Raw genomic sequence first — 16617 nt, 5'->3', positions numbered from 1 at the left:
TCCTACATTCCCCATATGTCCTAATTGTTTCAAGGTCCCGGACAGGAAAAAAATAATTAATTATCTAGTCGACTCTCTCACCACACCCCCTGTGGAGAAGCTGCTTTAGACTTACAGATGGGATACCGAGAAAGAAGGCAAGAGAAACAGACAGGGCCACAGACGGACAGGAAGATGTCTCACAGACAGCGAGCATGAGTCAAACAGATATACAAACAGATACACAAACAGAAAGAGTCTTCTCAGAGGGGCAGATAGGCAAGCTGCTGGAGGGCTTCACTGGCCCTTCCCCAGGTTACATAAACAGCTCCAGCTCTGGAGTTAATCTGCGGCCAGCTAGCTAGCACAGACGCTAACAGCAGGGCTGCTTTGAGACAGTTAGCAAACCTGACTCATTCTGCAGCCTGCACACACACACACACACACACGCCGACACACATCACAGCAGACAATGACAGAGGACCTCATACTGTATCCCCTTCAAATGAGCGTAATGCTCCATCGCTAATAATATGACCTCCTGACTGGTTGCAGCCACAAGAGAGACTGCCCGCGAACATTCAGCAGCACGGTGACTCAAATTGGAAAGCGTGATCTCCTCGTATGTGCGTCAGTGTTCCTCACAGGAATATTCATGCCATTCTTTCTCAGCTCGACAACATACTGCGAGAAAAAATACTGGAAGGTGTCTCACTGCTATTTTGCTGGAATGCGAAGTACTGAGGTGTGGGGGGCCGACACCGCCTCCTATCTTATTCAGTATCCCAAAGAGAGTCAGCTCGTCTTTTCTTACCTTCAGTCATGAAGTAGGGGATCCGAAACCTTCCTTCTAGGACTCTCTGTCGGAGCACAGGCAGTGTGGGTCCATCAAAGGGCAGCGCACCACACACCAGCACATAAAGCACCACACCCATACTCTAGAAAAATGGAAAGATGCGCACACAAAGAACAAGGTCAAGGAAGGATCATAAATATATGCAGGGAAATAATGCTTTGTAATGTTTGGACAAATTTAAACAGAAAAAATATGATTGTGACATAAAGGCTAAAATAAATGTGGCAGGGAACACGCTTCACATCACCACAGAACCACAATACAGGAACAGAACTGGCTGATGTTATGAAAACTATTTCCATATGTATTATATTTTTACGAGTGAACTTGCTTCTGCAAATTTCATATAGCCTACTAATTATACTACTGAAAAATATGAAGCCCCATCCTTGTAAATGTAGTTTTAATGATTTATTAAAAAGTTGTCTTCTTTATGCAATCAGTCGTCTTACCCAGATGTCCAGCTGGGGGCCCTCATACTGCTGTCCCTCAAAAACCTCTGGAGCAGCGTAGGGCGGGCTGCCACACCATGTGGCCAGAGGCTCCCCAGGCTGGAAGAAGTTCCCGAATCCAAAATCTACACAGAGAAAAACATGAAAGGTGAGAAGGTTAAAGAGAATTTCAAACATTCAAAAGTTTGTTGATATGGTAATGACCCACAGAAGACGTGCCGATTTCAAGTAGTTTCTGCAAAAAGCCAGTTCTGTGTGAAAGGGGAAGATGTCACGCCCTTTGTAAATATCTACAGTAAAGCTGCGGTGATTCCTGAAGTGGTTAAACCGTATAAAGTAAACGATAGAGAAATACATTGTGAGCCGCAGGTTTTGCATAATGTACAATGAGGAACAAACATTTTTGTAGAATGAGGAAATTTGTATGAGGTAACCTCCCCCGGAGGCTGACATGAGGTCAACGCTCCCGTGCTCTGATTGGTTGTCCGCAGAATGACTAAAAAAGATTTTAATCTTCAGAGGGGTTAAGACGGAGAACTCAGACTTTCATAAATGCTGTGAAGTTTGCGTCTGCCATTCATTAAAATCCAACTAAAAGCTGCGGTGAAATCTGCCAAATCACACTGAGCCAACTTATGTGCCTGCAATGACTCAGCCAAGCCATATTTTATATTAGCTCATATCACTTTCACACATGTTCCCTTTATCCCTTTGCCCTTGTTCTCAGTTCTTCTGCAGTAAATGATCTTTTGTCTTGTTTTATATTTTTAAAGAATGGCTACGAGTGCCGGCTACTTCTCTAGTTCTCTTGATGCAAATGCAATCGCTTCATCTTGTGATCAGTGCTGGTGTTGAGTGTTAATACAAGTGATTGGTGGCTGTATCAAACACACCAGATATATCTATTACATGCTCGGTTAGTTCCTTATCAATGGCATGGTATCATGGGACCTGGCAGCCACAGCAGCAGACAATCAAACGACCCCCTTAACCCTCCACCCCCACTCTTTTTCCATGATTTGAAACAGTTACATAAACAGAACATAAAATTACTGCAAAACAAATAACAGATTTAAAAAAAAAAAAAATCTCGCTTACATAATGGGGCTTGGAGGTGATGCGGGTTCACACATGGACACACAATTAATACTGTGTGAGAGAGAGTAACAGACAGAATGTGTAGCGAATTTCCACTTTATCTGATGCATACGATCAAATTCAGACTTAGCGCACCCACAACTGGCACACAACGAGACAGGAGCTCTCATTGTGCGGAGACGCCGTTAACAGCGTTAAATCATCAATGAATCTGGGAATTGTTTCTAGAATTACTTGCATGGTCTATAAAAAGCCTGAAAATTGTCAAACTATTTATTTATTTTTATTTTTTTTATGTAGTTGCATAAGACAAACCGGCACCAAAACCCAACGTTATGCTACTTACAAATAAAATAGCCCTTTATTAAGTACACTTGGGTTAAGCTGCAGTATAATACAAACGTCTTGCAGTAAATAAATCTGTGTAGTCCAGCCTGCGTTCATCCAGGCTCAGAAACAGGCGCGATCAAGCCTTTTTCAACGATGTCCAGAGTTTGGAGCATTTTATATCATCGTTGAAAACCCACTTCTTCTCGCTGGCCTTCAGTCCAAGCTGAACAGGATATCTTGGATTTTACTATGCAAACACAGTTTTCATTGACAGTTTTACTTTTGCTTTATTTGATGTTTTACTACCTACTTTAGCACATATTTATTCGTTTTCTACTAACGGGGATTGTCGATTTATTTACATTTGTTCTGCTTGTGCAGCACTTCGGTTCAGCTGAGGTTGTTTTTAAATGTGCTTTAGAAATAAACTTTGACTTGACTCATTGATGGAAACTTGTGGCCCAAGCTTATTATAACAAGGTGTACCTAATAAAGTGGCAACTGGAAGTATCAAACAGAGATAAGGAGCATTTTTTTTACATTTAAAAAGCTGGAAGCAAACTTGTTTCTGGCTGTAAAATCTAAGGTGCCTGGAGTTAATAGTTAAGAGCCCCATTCTACGATGTGCCATTTGCTGCATGCCATTGCCAAGCGCTCTCTCTCTGCATCACTGTTGGTTTCTAACATAAAGGCAAAATACTTAAGAATACTTGAACAACAAAGGATCTAGAGCTCTAAGCTGTGTATTGACTGTACACAAAAAAGTGCACGGGCCGGTATACACACAAGAAATCAAGGTTTGAGAGATCAGCACGGTGCAGAGTCCAACGATAAAGGAGATAGCAGATTTAACAGCGTGTAGTCAACCTGCTTAATTACTGCAATGCAGGTGGCTGGAAAAAAACAAAAAAAAGAAGTGGAAGGTGCAGCAGCGTGACACAGTGGGTTTATTACAACTGTGCTTCCTGTCTGATGCTGCTGTGGAGGTGAGATGTGAGATGCAGGCAGAGCGGTGCACTCGGTTTATCATCAGAAGCTGTGACCCATTTCATGGAGCTGAATACTGAGCAGACTGGTTGACGTCAAACGCTCCAGCACGCTGCAGGCTACCAACAGCAGTCACAGCTCAACAGGACGGGCGGGGTGGGGGGAGCGCGCGCGTGTGTGTGCGTGCTTCGCGCACACCGGTATTAGCGTAATATTAGCTTAAACGTGTCACAGTGGAATACACTCCACTTAACAGTTTATAACACAGTGTGTGTGTGTGTGTGTGTGTCTGTGTGTGTCTGCGTGTGTGTGAATGACAAGCGCCTGAGTGATATCATTATTCTGCTGTAAGAAGACGACAATCCAGCAGTCAAAAAATGTGTAATTTCTAATAATGAGGTATGAACACTGACAGAGTTATGTCTGCAGCTTTCTGCTTTGGATTATTCTTTTTTTTTATTCTTCTGGTGCTTTCTCATCTCTTCTCTCACTCTTGTGGAAAAAAAAAACACCCCTCTCTCCTGGTATTGTTCAGATTTAGCCTCTTCCTGTCTTCTTCTTGCACAGGAATTGATAAGAAATAAAAGGGAAATTTGCAAAATGCAATCCACTCATGGATTTTTGCCGATGCAACCGTACTTGATGTGCGGTCACCCGTAGCTTTTGATGTCTTAACTTCAATTATATACTGCAGAACTTGTAAAAGAGATGGCACTGATGTTTCTCTGTGTTTATTTGTAGGGTGTATGGCCCAGTTGGGAAAAAAAAAAAGGTGATTACCTTGAATTTCTCAACATCAAATACTCAAAATGTGACTGCACTTGCTGGTTTATCTTGTCAAAGTCAATCAAACCTGTTCACCATCAAACTGCTCGGCTGCAATGCTCAGTTCTTTTCACCTAAAATAACTAGGCTGAGACGTGACTTCTTTAACCTTGAATATTAATAACACAGAATTTGTACTTACTTGACTTGAAAACAGCAGTTCCCATTTGTTATCATTATTACAGTATCCAGTGTGTATACAAAGAATCTGTTTCTTCAACAAGTGTCCCTGATGTGGAGACTGTTTGTGGTGTCTACATCTTTTAATTGACCGTGAACCACCTTTAGGGTTTGGTGCATTTCCAGCAACATCACTGTGTGAATGGCGTCAACCTTGAAATAGTAGTAAATGGGCTGAAAGCCACTGCTTATAACAGTTTGGTGAAGTGAGACAGAGTAGACATAGGTAGACATAGTTGGCTTTGAAATACAATTTTCTTTAACATGTAAAGTGAACTGAACCTAAAACATGAGGGAATATATATATGTATATATATATATATATATATATATATAGAGAGAGAGAGAGAGACAGACAGACAGACAGACAGGTAATGGTCTCTCTCTATATATATATTCCTGCGAACCAGCAAAGCAACTAGCTTTTGTTTTTGTTATCCCTCCTCCAGTCTTTCCATCCCTTCAATTCAACTTAGCTCGAACGCAAAGGCGCTGTTTGAAGTGAAAACATTAAGGGCACTCCCCGCTGCTTCGGTCTCAGTCCCCTCAGCAGCCACCGTGAGCATGACCTTTCTTTGACTGACCGCCAGTTAAGCTTCATACAGACTGACCATAGGTGGCATTTAGAAAAGCATGGAAGCCTCACCGGACTGCAGGAAAAGACCCAGAAGCAGAGGCACTTTATTTCGACATGTACGTTATAATGAAACGATTAGTGAGCAACTGTCTGGAGGCAGGTCTGGACTCCAGATTTACTCTAGCTCCAGCGACTATAGCCCCTTTCACACAGAAATCCTGTTGTAATTCTGTTAAGAAGATATGCTGATTATGGCGCCTTTGCTCATTCGGACTAAACCCAAAAAGCCTGAGTAATGCTGTCCCAGTGTTTCCTTTACGTTAGTAGAAAGCATATCAATCAGAGGTGTTTAACATATTTAATACATCAGCCTTGGTGTCTACTGTGCCGCCAGCCCGGCTCTGTGGAATCAGCTCGGTGACTACTTTCACTGCCGACTTAAAGGCGTAACAACAAGAACCTTTGCTATAAATAAATATTTAGTAGTGTTGTCACGTCATTAAGGCTCTAGAAGGATTAGGGTGGGTGGCGGATGGATGATTTATGCGTGTATGCAGACTTGGGTGACATCACGCGTTCAAATGCAAGGCAGTACAATGCAACTGTACATCGAAAGGAACAAAGAAACATTCAAATGTGTGCATTAAAAGGTGGCAAACAAAAATATCGGAACTTAAGAAGATTTAAGAAGTGAGTCTGAGGATGTTACGTCAAGGTATTTCTTATTAGTTTATTGTGTGTCTACACAGTTCACCAAATTCATCTGTCCTTAACACGTACACATGTGAAAGAAAAGAGCAGGTGGTAATTTCTTGGCAGAGGTTCTTCATTGAATTAATCCAGTCATCTAGCAATCCGAGCATGTTCCCCTCTACTCTGGAGAACCGTGAAACAGTTTGTAGGTTGTATAAACTCTGCAGTTTAATGCGTAACAGAACATAAGCACAAATAAAAGGATGATCAAATAGATGCCTAATAGAACAGACGCCTAAAAGAGTCAATTCACCGATGCATTTACAAGATGTACAGTAGAAGTCTGACGTGTTTACTCATCCGAAAACCTCCCGTTAACATTTACCAAACTTGTCTGAGCATGCTGTGGGCACCGGGAGCACAGAGTGTACCTTGCCGCTGATGTCCTCCCCAGAGACATTTTCTCTAATCACAAGCCAGGTAATGTTCTGTTCATTGTTTTCCTGCTTCAAATCTAATCTGCTGTGCGGACAATCGGCGGTGAGTCAGAGATGTTTGTGAAAATTACTGCTGGGGTAATAACATCTCCAGGTTACCATCTTGGGCCCTTCTGAGAAACAGCGGACAGCACGATGAACGCAATGATGCACGGAAAACACTCTACAGTTGTGTCTGTTTTGTCCTTATCAGGTTATACCTTTAGACCAAATAAAAGAACACCGGCTTGTATGAAAGGTTAACTACTAATCTGTCCCTTTCTATCCCTTTTAAGACCCCAAAATGGAGATTAGATGATGGGAAGCCTTTTGAGGACAAGGGGCCATTTTCTCTGTAGGACGCATTTATGCTTGGTGTGTCTGGTATTCTTTCACACGTGTATTTTTAGCCGTTCTCATGTGGCCGTGCTCACCTTCGATGGATTTCTGTATCAGCTCTGAATAAAGCCTCGGATAAACCTCTGCCTCTCTCTGAGCATTGTCACAGCTTCACCTCCGCCACCCTGCTATGCACGCACCCCTTATCATTCTTCCCTCATCCTCTTATCCGCTACTCCGTCTCTAAAGTAGCCAATCCATTTTATCACCTTTTCTCCTCCTCCATTAAACCCAAACTTGTCCTTCCCTCTACCGCGGCTTCCCCTCCTCCTCCACTCTGGGACACAGCAGTAGGGTGACATTCTCCCAAGCTAGCTCTAAATGCCAGTTGCTTAATAATCGCACATTGATGCTTGTACTACAGACCTCCAGCTTGGTCTCAAATCTCTGCCTCTTGGTCTGTTCCTCTTTATGTAATTCCATCTTTCATGTTTCCCCCTCAAATTAAAGCTAGAGAGTCCGTGGGGACGGAATTAAAGCTCCTCTGATCATCAGGTTTTGGAAGGTGGAACATGCTTTTAGATACTTGCTGAGATTTAAAGATGTCTGTCGTGGCATCTTCCAGCTAAGAGCTATCTCGCAATGAACCTCCAACCACTTCTTGACACTGTGCAAATGGCCTGGGCAGGTAGTTAAGACATTTCTGAGCTACGCCAGCACTGAGATAATGGGAGCCTATAGATCAAAATGTCCATCCAGAAATTTCTCATTCAAAAGCAAGTTTATGGATTCCCCCGCATGTGCATGTGTTTACAGTACCTGCAATCTTGATGTTCATATGTCCGTCCAGCAGCAGATTCTCAGCCTTCAGGTCTCTGTGGACGATGTTTCGGTTGTGGCAGTATTCGACCGCTGACAGGATCTGCCAGAACTTCCTCCGTGCCTCGAGCTCGCTGAGGCGGCCGTGCTTTGCCAGATAGTCTGCAGCAAGAGGGACCGACATCAGGAAAGAGGTGACGTGTCACGTTAGAAACAATATGCAGATAATATTTTACACTGATTACATAACACGACTCTACAGGCCTTTCAAACACGGTATAAGGTATCGCCGCACGGCTGAAAAGAATGAGCAGATTTTTCATGCCACTGAGCGTTGGCGGTTGTGTTGAAAGGATAATTTACTTTTGATGAGGTGCAGGCCTGGTGCCAATAGTAGTTTACAGCTGCTCTACATTACACCGTGCTTTGTAAACTGAATCAGCCCAAGACGTATGGTGTAATTTTTCGTCGTAAAAAACCCCTGTCCTAACCCGGCATGTGTGTTTAAGTTGGTATGTGTGAGTGGGGAGCGGCTGACAGTGGAGAATGCACTGCTAAATCATAGCCAGAGGAAGAAAGAGGAGAAACAGATTTTTTTTTTTCCTTGTCTTCTGCTACATGACGTCCACATTAGCAGAAGTAGGACTGGGGGGAGTATGTCAGTGTAAAGAGTGCACAGAAGCAACTGCACTTGACAATCTGCAGGATAACTCAATATACAGATGTAAATGTGAAGTTAAATTCTTGTCCAATGAATAGCAGAAAACATCAGAGTGATCTGTTCATCACAGACCGTGCACACACAGAGCAGAGACACTGGGTTTGTGGTTGTTTAGAAAGACACAAGAAACTAAAGCTCTTTCTCAGCATCCCAATCATTAAACTCTATTTAATCGTCTGCTCTCACACTGACGCACTCACTGCTTTTCTAACCGTGCCACAGATGTTTTAAAAGTTGGTCTGATGGACTATTTTACAAGAAGCACTTTTTCTTTTTTTCTTTTTTTAACACCACTGTGAACTTTGAAAAGTGTGGCGTTTGTTGCTGTCGGCAGGGTTCCTCTTCACACCTCTCCGTCCCGATAGCTTGCTAACTCTTCAATTCACACTCAGTGGCAAACAAGATAGGACACTCTGTGTTGGCTTTCCGTCCAGCTGGCATGGATACAGACCACTGACCAAACCTGACAACAATGAATAACAACCACAACAAACCACACCGACTTACCATATGAGCAAACCGAGAAATATAAGCAACGTAGCTAGCTGAAGAGGCTAGTTTCACCAAAGAGCATTTTTGAAATTTTTGAAAAACTACTATCTGCTTGATCTTTGTTTAAATTCTTTATGTCATTTCCATTTTTTTTAACACATGTACTATCGTTATGATTTCCCCACTAAATGATGAGATCACTGAAATAATTTTTTTTATCTAGATCTAGGTGTGAAGATGAACAGAGAAGTCACACCAAGTCGATTTCACAGCCCGTTAACATCAAAAACACTGTGCCATGGACTGAACATGAGATATTTAAAGTAGATCAACACGTGTCCCTAGGCCAGAGACATGCATCACGTTATAAACACCTCAGCTCAACAACTCTGTGTTTCCTCAGCTCAGGGTTGACAGAAAGGTCAGCTTTGTGTTGGGACTGTACAGTATAAACGATGAAAAGCCCAAAGCTGTGCTACCTTTAGGGGCATAATGCCGTTCTATCATCAATAGCATGGTTGTTAAATAGCCAACATATGACGGACAGAAAAAACCTGATTAGACAGCAGCTGGCAAATTCCATAAAGGAGGCCCTCCAGTGACCAGGGCAGCTTTCAAGCTACGCTGCTAATCAAAAAACACACTGGGGAGGGGAATGTGTCGAGGAGGTCCAAGTATGCACCTGAGAGAAGAACGGGACTCTTAAGAAGTGATAGTTCTGGGGTCAAAACTCCTCCGGCTCAATGGAAGTGGTAGTCAGGTGGTCAAAGAGCCACGAACTGGTTTCAGCTAGTCACAACCACAATGTCTAAACAAAGCTGACCACAATGGTTTATCTCTGACATCTCAGATAGACACAAGGCATGATCATCTTCCAAACACGAAGATAACAGTGCACAATGGTCACTCAAGAGCTTAACAAAAGCAGATAACACATTTGTCCACATTCTGACACTGGAAAGGTGTCTGGTGGTTTCTGAACCCGTTCAACAATCCAACAAACACTTGGTGAGAGCACACAAACGCCAAAACTCTCACACAAACAACACACCACACAGTTATCCTCTCCTCTCATATCCTTCAATATGCATGCTTTCTTAGGGCAACATCCTCAAGTTTTGAGTATATACACCGATCAGGCATAACATTATGACCACCTTCCTAATATTGTGTAGGTCTCCCTTGTGCCTCCAAAACAGTTGGGACTCATCAGAGAATGGGCCTTCTGAGGGTGTCCTGTGGTGTCTGGCAACAGTATGTTGTTAGTGGGGGCCTTTGGGTCCTATGAGTTGAGGGAAGGGGCCTCTGTGGATCAGGCTTGGTCTGGTGCATCCCACAGATACTTGATCAATTTGGGATCTAGTGAATTTGGAGGCCAGGCCAACACCTTGTGCTGTTCTTCTGTACTGCAATTTTCCCACTGCGGTACAAATAAAGGTTTTCTTAATCCCTTTCTTAACCCTTCATGTTTTTTTTTTAGTTGTTCCTAAACCATTTTTTGTGTGTGTGCCTGTGTCAGGGTGCATCCTGCTGGGGATGGCTGCTGCCACCAAGGAGTCTCATTGCTATGGGGTGGTCTGGTCTAGGTGGGTGGTACATGTCCAAGTAACATCCACATGAATGCCAGGTCCAAATGTTTCCCAGCAGAACGCTGTATTGTCACAAGATGGTCAATGTTATTCACTGCTCCCGTCAGTGGTTTTAATGTTGTGGCTATATCTAGCTTTCTGGCTTAAAAACAGCTGCCGATTGGTTTTTCTCCAGCTCGACCGTTTCAACACTGATCAACAAACCAAATGTTGAACACCACAAGTTCTGTATCAACAGCAGCAATGTATTGCTTGCTCTACAGTAGCACTTGAAACACAAGCCATTACTGTTTGAGCAATCAACACCGTAAAGCCACACACACACACTTACAATGTGGTATGTTGCCCCAGTGGTAGGATGAGTAATCTACTGATACAATGTTTGTGAGGGTAAGGACCTCATCACAGCGAAGCAGGCAGAGTTGCATTCTGGGAAAGCGAACAGAACAGAAGTATGAATCATAGGGGTATTAGGGAACAGCTCAGCAACCACTGTGTTCCACTTCTGCTGAGCGCCAGGCGAGGAGCTAAGTCTCTTAACAGCTGCTCAGGTTTCAAGGGGACAAACATCATGGGTACAAACTGGCTTGTTGGATAGACCTCTGGCTGGACTTCAGATCACACCATGGGGCAGGCGTGGGCAGCGTGTATGGGCGTGTGTGTGTGTGTGTGTGTGTGTGTGTGCATGTAGAGGACAAGGGGCAAACAGACACAGTCACAAACACTTTGTTTCCACATCAGTAACCGATAGCCAACCCACTTAAGTATGGCAACCTCATCAGTGTCACATCTATATGCATGTAGATAGATGCTTGTGCTGATTTAATACTGGCACTCTAAAGGGTTAAGGTGTACCGGAGCCAGCTGGAGAGGAGCACTGCATTTTGTTCCAAGTTATAACCAGCCAAAGAGCTACTGACTGAGATAGTTAACTTCTCCTCCATGGGATATTTACAATACACACACACAAATAAAAGGAAAAACGTATCTTTAAAATAGCAGGTAAAACTATTCCCGCACATCCTAGCTGGTGTTTTGTTTGCTCATTTTTCAGTTTTGTTAATTGAATTGAACGAAGAATGAACCACACACAAATCCATTTACAGCAACCTTTCGATTAAAGCTCATTGGTTATTTCCAAGAAGCCCTATTCAGGTCAGAGTTCAGTAGCGTTAGTCAATGTCTCAGACACTACTCCCACTGCTACACTTTGCCTTCATTACCAGATCACCCCCGCAGAGTTCATAATGTCTGATTTCAAGAACATTTTAAGAACGCACTCGTGGCAGCTGAGTGATCAAGTCGTCTGAAAACAAATGAGCAGCTATTCTGAATAATTTATTAATCATTAGAGTAAATTTTAGCGACATCTGTTGTATTTAACTTTTGTGTAAGTTTGCCGTTCATCATACGATAACTTTTGGAACCTGTGTTGCTGGACAGATTAAATAAACAGTCCAATTTGACGCTGCTTGTTTTATGGACATTAGCTATTCAAAAAAATAACAGGTACATTAAATGACGTTGGAAACTATCATTTGCAACCACATGGCGCACAGTCGGATGACACTCAAAGAAGTAAGTCACCTGTAATATTCCCAAAGGAACGTATAGCATATGCTGCTATATTGTGAAGGTGAGATTTTATTTGCAGGTGTCACAGTGTGCAATTCACACTCGGAGATGAGTTTTTGTCACGCAGGGGCAAGTAAATAACTATAACATAAATTTAAAATCACGGCATTATTCAAACATCCGGATTTTTTTTAATTGGACAATATATAATTTCTGTATACCACTAGATGGCATTTCCATCAAACACCATTTTACGCTGAAGAAATGAGCTAATTTTCTTGGAAAACAAGGCCCCATTTAGGTAAGTTATAACCTCCTCATCATGTTCAATTTGAGTGGCAGAACAGAGACGGCCGAGCCTTAGACTCTTTGTACCCTAGACTATTACTTTCATATTAAAGATACGCAATTTAATTAAGGTCTTGACACTTGAAGATATCTGACATACAAGATCATGTAGATCACATTACCTTGCTAACTGAATGATTAATGCCAGTGCCACAAATTTGTTGCTTTTGTAGACGGTGAGGTGAACGGAAAATACAACCCATGCAGTCAGTAAGTGAGGTAAGACTGTGTGGAAATCTATTTATACATGTTCTGATTTATTTATTACTAAAGACCTACACTGCTTCAAATGTCTGCAATCACGCAAGAAGAGAGCAAATTGCCTCAGCTCAAATGTGGAAATGTGGAAAAACATGTCAGGTGGATTTTGGTGTAACATTTTCCTCCTAACATTTATATGCAGCAGGTCGATCCTTGAAAGCTGCCGTGTAAGATGCTGCCTGTCACTCAACAGGAAATGTGTGTGAATGTTAAAAGGCAGGAAATCTGCTTCCCTCATGTTTCCCCCAAATCTTGTGCAAAAAGGTAAGTACTGCCTTTAAGGAAATAATTTGGAAAGTAACGGTTAAATTCACACAGAAGGAGAACGCTATGATTTTGAGTGTGCATGCAGTATGTAGTTTCATAATGAAGGAGTTGGACATGACTTTAAGCCACTTGCCTGACTGGACAGCACAAGATGTCAAGAATAAACAGAAGTTCCAGTCCTGTATCGTCTGTATATAAGCCTATGTCCTTCAAATCTAATTAGCATTATTTGTTTGCAAGGGTAGTGACATGTGTGCCAATCATGCAGCTTAAATACAACAGAGGGTGACAGCGTCTGAAACTCGTCTTCGGTGTAGCTGAAAAAAATTACCTAACAAGAGAGATGGTTTTTTGAGCGATTGGGAGAGATCATGTGAGAAATCGTCTTGACATAGTTCAAGCCTCGCGGCCACAGTCGTTCAACCAGTCAACATCCTATGAGGAATGGCGCAACAGGGCCTTTCATGCACAAATTTTTCTTTCAAAAGACGGCAGTAATTGTCCACATGCATGTCAAGCACATAGCTAGATTCTGCATGCTGGCTTTCAAAGTTCCTCAGACTGTCGCTTCCTAATAACTCATATGATTGTCTGCTCTAATTGGTTGGAATGAGCCTGCGACAGTTAACAGACAGATGGTTCAAGCCCTACTGAGGCATGTTTTTGGAAAGTGCTTGCCTTTTTCCAAACTGTTTCCAGTGATGACTTCATGCCACATAAGAAACATCCAGTATTTAACTTATTGTAAATCAGTTTCTTAGCATATATGGAAAAACTCAAAGGTTTTGATCATTATTTTAAGAAATAGGACATGAATGCCTTAAAAGTCTTTTGGGAGGCAGTCATTTTTTTGCTATCAGTTTCAGTTTTTCATTTGAGGTCATCAAAGTCAAAGCTGCCACACCCCGGTAGCTGCCAGATCTGAAGAAAAGTGACCCAATAATATGAAGGATGGTTTATGGAAAAATTGAAATTGACAGCCTGAGTAGATGAGAATGTGTCTCAAAAATAGCCCGACTACTCCTTTGATGTCTACATTCTCTGTGTCTCACTCCCTTCCCAAAAGTCTGACAAGAGATGTGGATGAGTGATTTTACTCACTGCCAGCTATTATACTCCCCTCTCTCTAGCAGTGCTTTCTTAAATATGCATGCCCTACATTTCTCCGCCACCTTCCAAATTCAAATGGATGTCCCCAGCTCTTGTCTTCATTCTCCTCGTCCTCCTCTCCCTTCCTGCTCTCTGCAACTCCGCTTTATTTGTGGTTGACCCAATTTCCAGGTTTGATCCATCCTGCGGTGTTGAGGCAGACTGTGGAGCGGCAGACTGACTGACTGACTGACAGACAGAAACAAAGGCACATCAACAAGCTGGCATCGATGCCTCTGCTGTGCCCATTACTGTGCCCACCCACCCTTTTGCTAGACTGAACCCATCACTCTCCGCCTCCTGGTGCCAAACCCAGATCCGCTTCTTTGTCTTTGCGGCTCCAGACACACACGCTACCCCTCCTACTCCTACACAGCACCATTTACTCTTCGGTCTGAAGAGAGACTCGGCGGCTCATCCATCGTTTCACTGATTCGCTGTAACAGGGGTGGGCAGTTAGGCATCCGCCACGCTACAACCTCACATCTTCTGCCTTTTTGCAACCTACGGCCAGGAGCAGGCCTGAGAAATTCATCATGTCAGGAAAGCGGAGGCAACTCTCCAGAGGGCAATAGTGGAGGCAGAGACTGGAGATCTTGCTTGGCAGCGTATCCATTTGTCTGAGTGCATCATGACTCAATGACTTGATCCACCTCCAGAAAGTGTATTTGGAAATCAGAAATGATTGTTCAATTTTGTGAATACTGTAATACTAGTCTAGTGCTACAGCTACCAGTCCGTGTCTCCCTGGCTGAGCCAAAGCTGCTATTGCTGCAGCTGATGATGACATATAAATGTCTTACGTAACTACATTACATTGTGCAATCAGGGCAGAGGGGTCTAAGGAATCAGGACACAATCGTTTTGTAATACCCAGAGATGGTCCACGAGAAAATCAATGTGTTAAAGAAAATGAGGTTCACCCATCACGACGGGTTATTTCAAGGAACGGCTTGGTAATTCCGAGAAATACGCACTCTCTTGCTGAGAATGGATGAAAAGATTGATGCCGCTGTTGTGTTTGTAGGGTAAATATAAAGCCACAGCCAGGACACAGCGAGATGACAGAAATTTGAAAACAGGGGGGAGCAGACAGCGTGACTCTGTCCAAAGGTAACAAAAACATCCACATACCAACACCTCTAAAGCTCACCAATAGAATTTAGTGTTACCTTTGGACAGAGTCAGGGTAGCTTCTCTCTGCCGCTAATCTTCATGCTAAGATAAGATGACCCCCTCCTGGCTATAGATTCAGAAAACTAATTTTCCAATGATTTAGAACTATTATCAGAGGGTTACGTATAATGAGGGAGTTGTAATACTCTTGTCACGCAGCTGTCTGGGAACCCATCGGCTTAACATCTGATTACTTATGGGGTGTAGACACAGGAAAAGACTAGTAGTGATGTAAGAGAAAGGAACCATGGGATTTTAATTTAATTCAGTAAGTTGAAGCAAAGATAAGCAAAAAAAAAAAAAAAGGTTGGTAACATGAAGCTAAACAAATCTCAATTCCCCAAGCATTTACTGCAAAGTCCATAACTTTGGTCCTAGCACCAAAAGCTGCTTTGAGCACTAGGTCAACCCAGATGGAGTGGTAGCTGCACTGACAGTATATTTCTTTTCAAACAGAAAGCAATGACTGAAAGATAACCGAGTTCCTTGTGATCCCTAATGTTTTCTAAAGAAAGCTGTACGAGGTTCATCTGGGAACTAAAAGAAAAGAGAGTAAACTTTCACTCTTGAAGCATAGGCTGGCTCTGTATTTACACTAGCAACATGTTTATGTTCACTCTGAAACATCTGGAGCGGGAAAAATACAATATATTCATTCATTTTCAGTAACCGCTTTTCGTCCGGAGGGTCGCGGGGGGTTGGAGCCTATCCCAGCTGTCATTGGGCGAGAAGCGGCGTACACCCTGGACAGGTCTCCAGTCCATCGCAGGGCTAACACAGAGAGACAGACAACCATACACACTCACACCTACGGCCAGTTTAGTATCGCCAATTAACCTAACAAGCAGAGACTAGGCTCTTTGGACAGTGGGAGGAAGCCGGAGTACCCGGAGAGAACCCACGCAGACACAGGGAGAACATGCAAACTCCACACAGAAAGGCCCAGTCGGCCGAAGCAGAATCATATTGCTATGAGGCATCAGTGCTAACCAAAATATAATATATATCATTTATAATTATCTAAGAGGGTTAGCTAGTCTATGCTCACTAGTGACTAACTGTGAGCAACAAAGTAAAGGGTGCGGCCTCTGGGTTGAATGGCTGATGTTTTGGGAGTTTCGGTGCAAGCAGCGGTGATCCATACAACAGGTAACAGATATACAGCTTGTTTGCCTGCTACGCTGGTCATTGTGTACAGTATGACTAGCAACTTCAGATGCGAAGCCGAGTTGAATTTACTTACAGGGTATGACAAGGGAGTGCCCAGGTGTTTTTTCGCTTTTTCCCTATGAATGATTTATTTGCATACAACTAAAGCCTGTTCAAACATGGATGGTCAAGCCTATTCTGAATATTAACGGAATCTACAAAGCTTTGAGAACCAAAATCTTTGCATACCGATTATGCGTGTACAGATATCTTTTCGCA

General features: G+C 42.8%; 1 protein-coding gene across 3 annotated transcripts in view; it reads right to left on the bottom strand.

Moving 5' to 3' along the window:
• The window catches only part of sik2b (salt-inducible kinase 2b), a 42456-nt gene that overhangs the window by 14753 nt on the left and 11086 nt on the right, over nt 1-16617 (bottom strand). For all 3 annotated transcript variants that reach the window (XM_084558383.1, XM_084558384.1, XM_084558385.1), the window contains 3 exons: nt 7612-7773; nt 1288-1412; nt 794-917 (listed from right to left, as the gene is read on the bottom strand). In XM_084558383.1, coding sequence (XP_084414509.1) covers nt 794-917; nt 1288-1412; nt 7612-7773 — 411 coding nt within the window. The remainder of the gene's footprint in view (nt 1-793; nt 918-1287; nt 1413-7611; nt 7774-16617) is intronic.

This window comes from Chelon labrosus (assembly GCF_963514085.1).
Source record: "Chelon labrosus genome assembly, chromosome: 13".
NCBI classification, from domain to species: domain Eukaryota; kingdom Metazoa; phylum Chordata; class Actinopteri; order Mugiliformes; family Mugilidae; genus Chelon; species Chelon labrosus.
The sequence above is the reverse complement of the archived record's forward strand: the minus strand, read 5'-3'. Positions and strand labels throughout refer to the sequence as shown.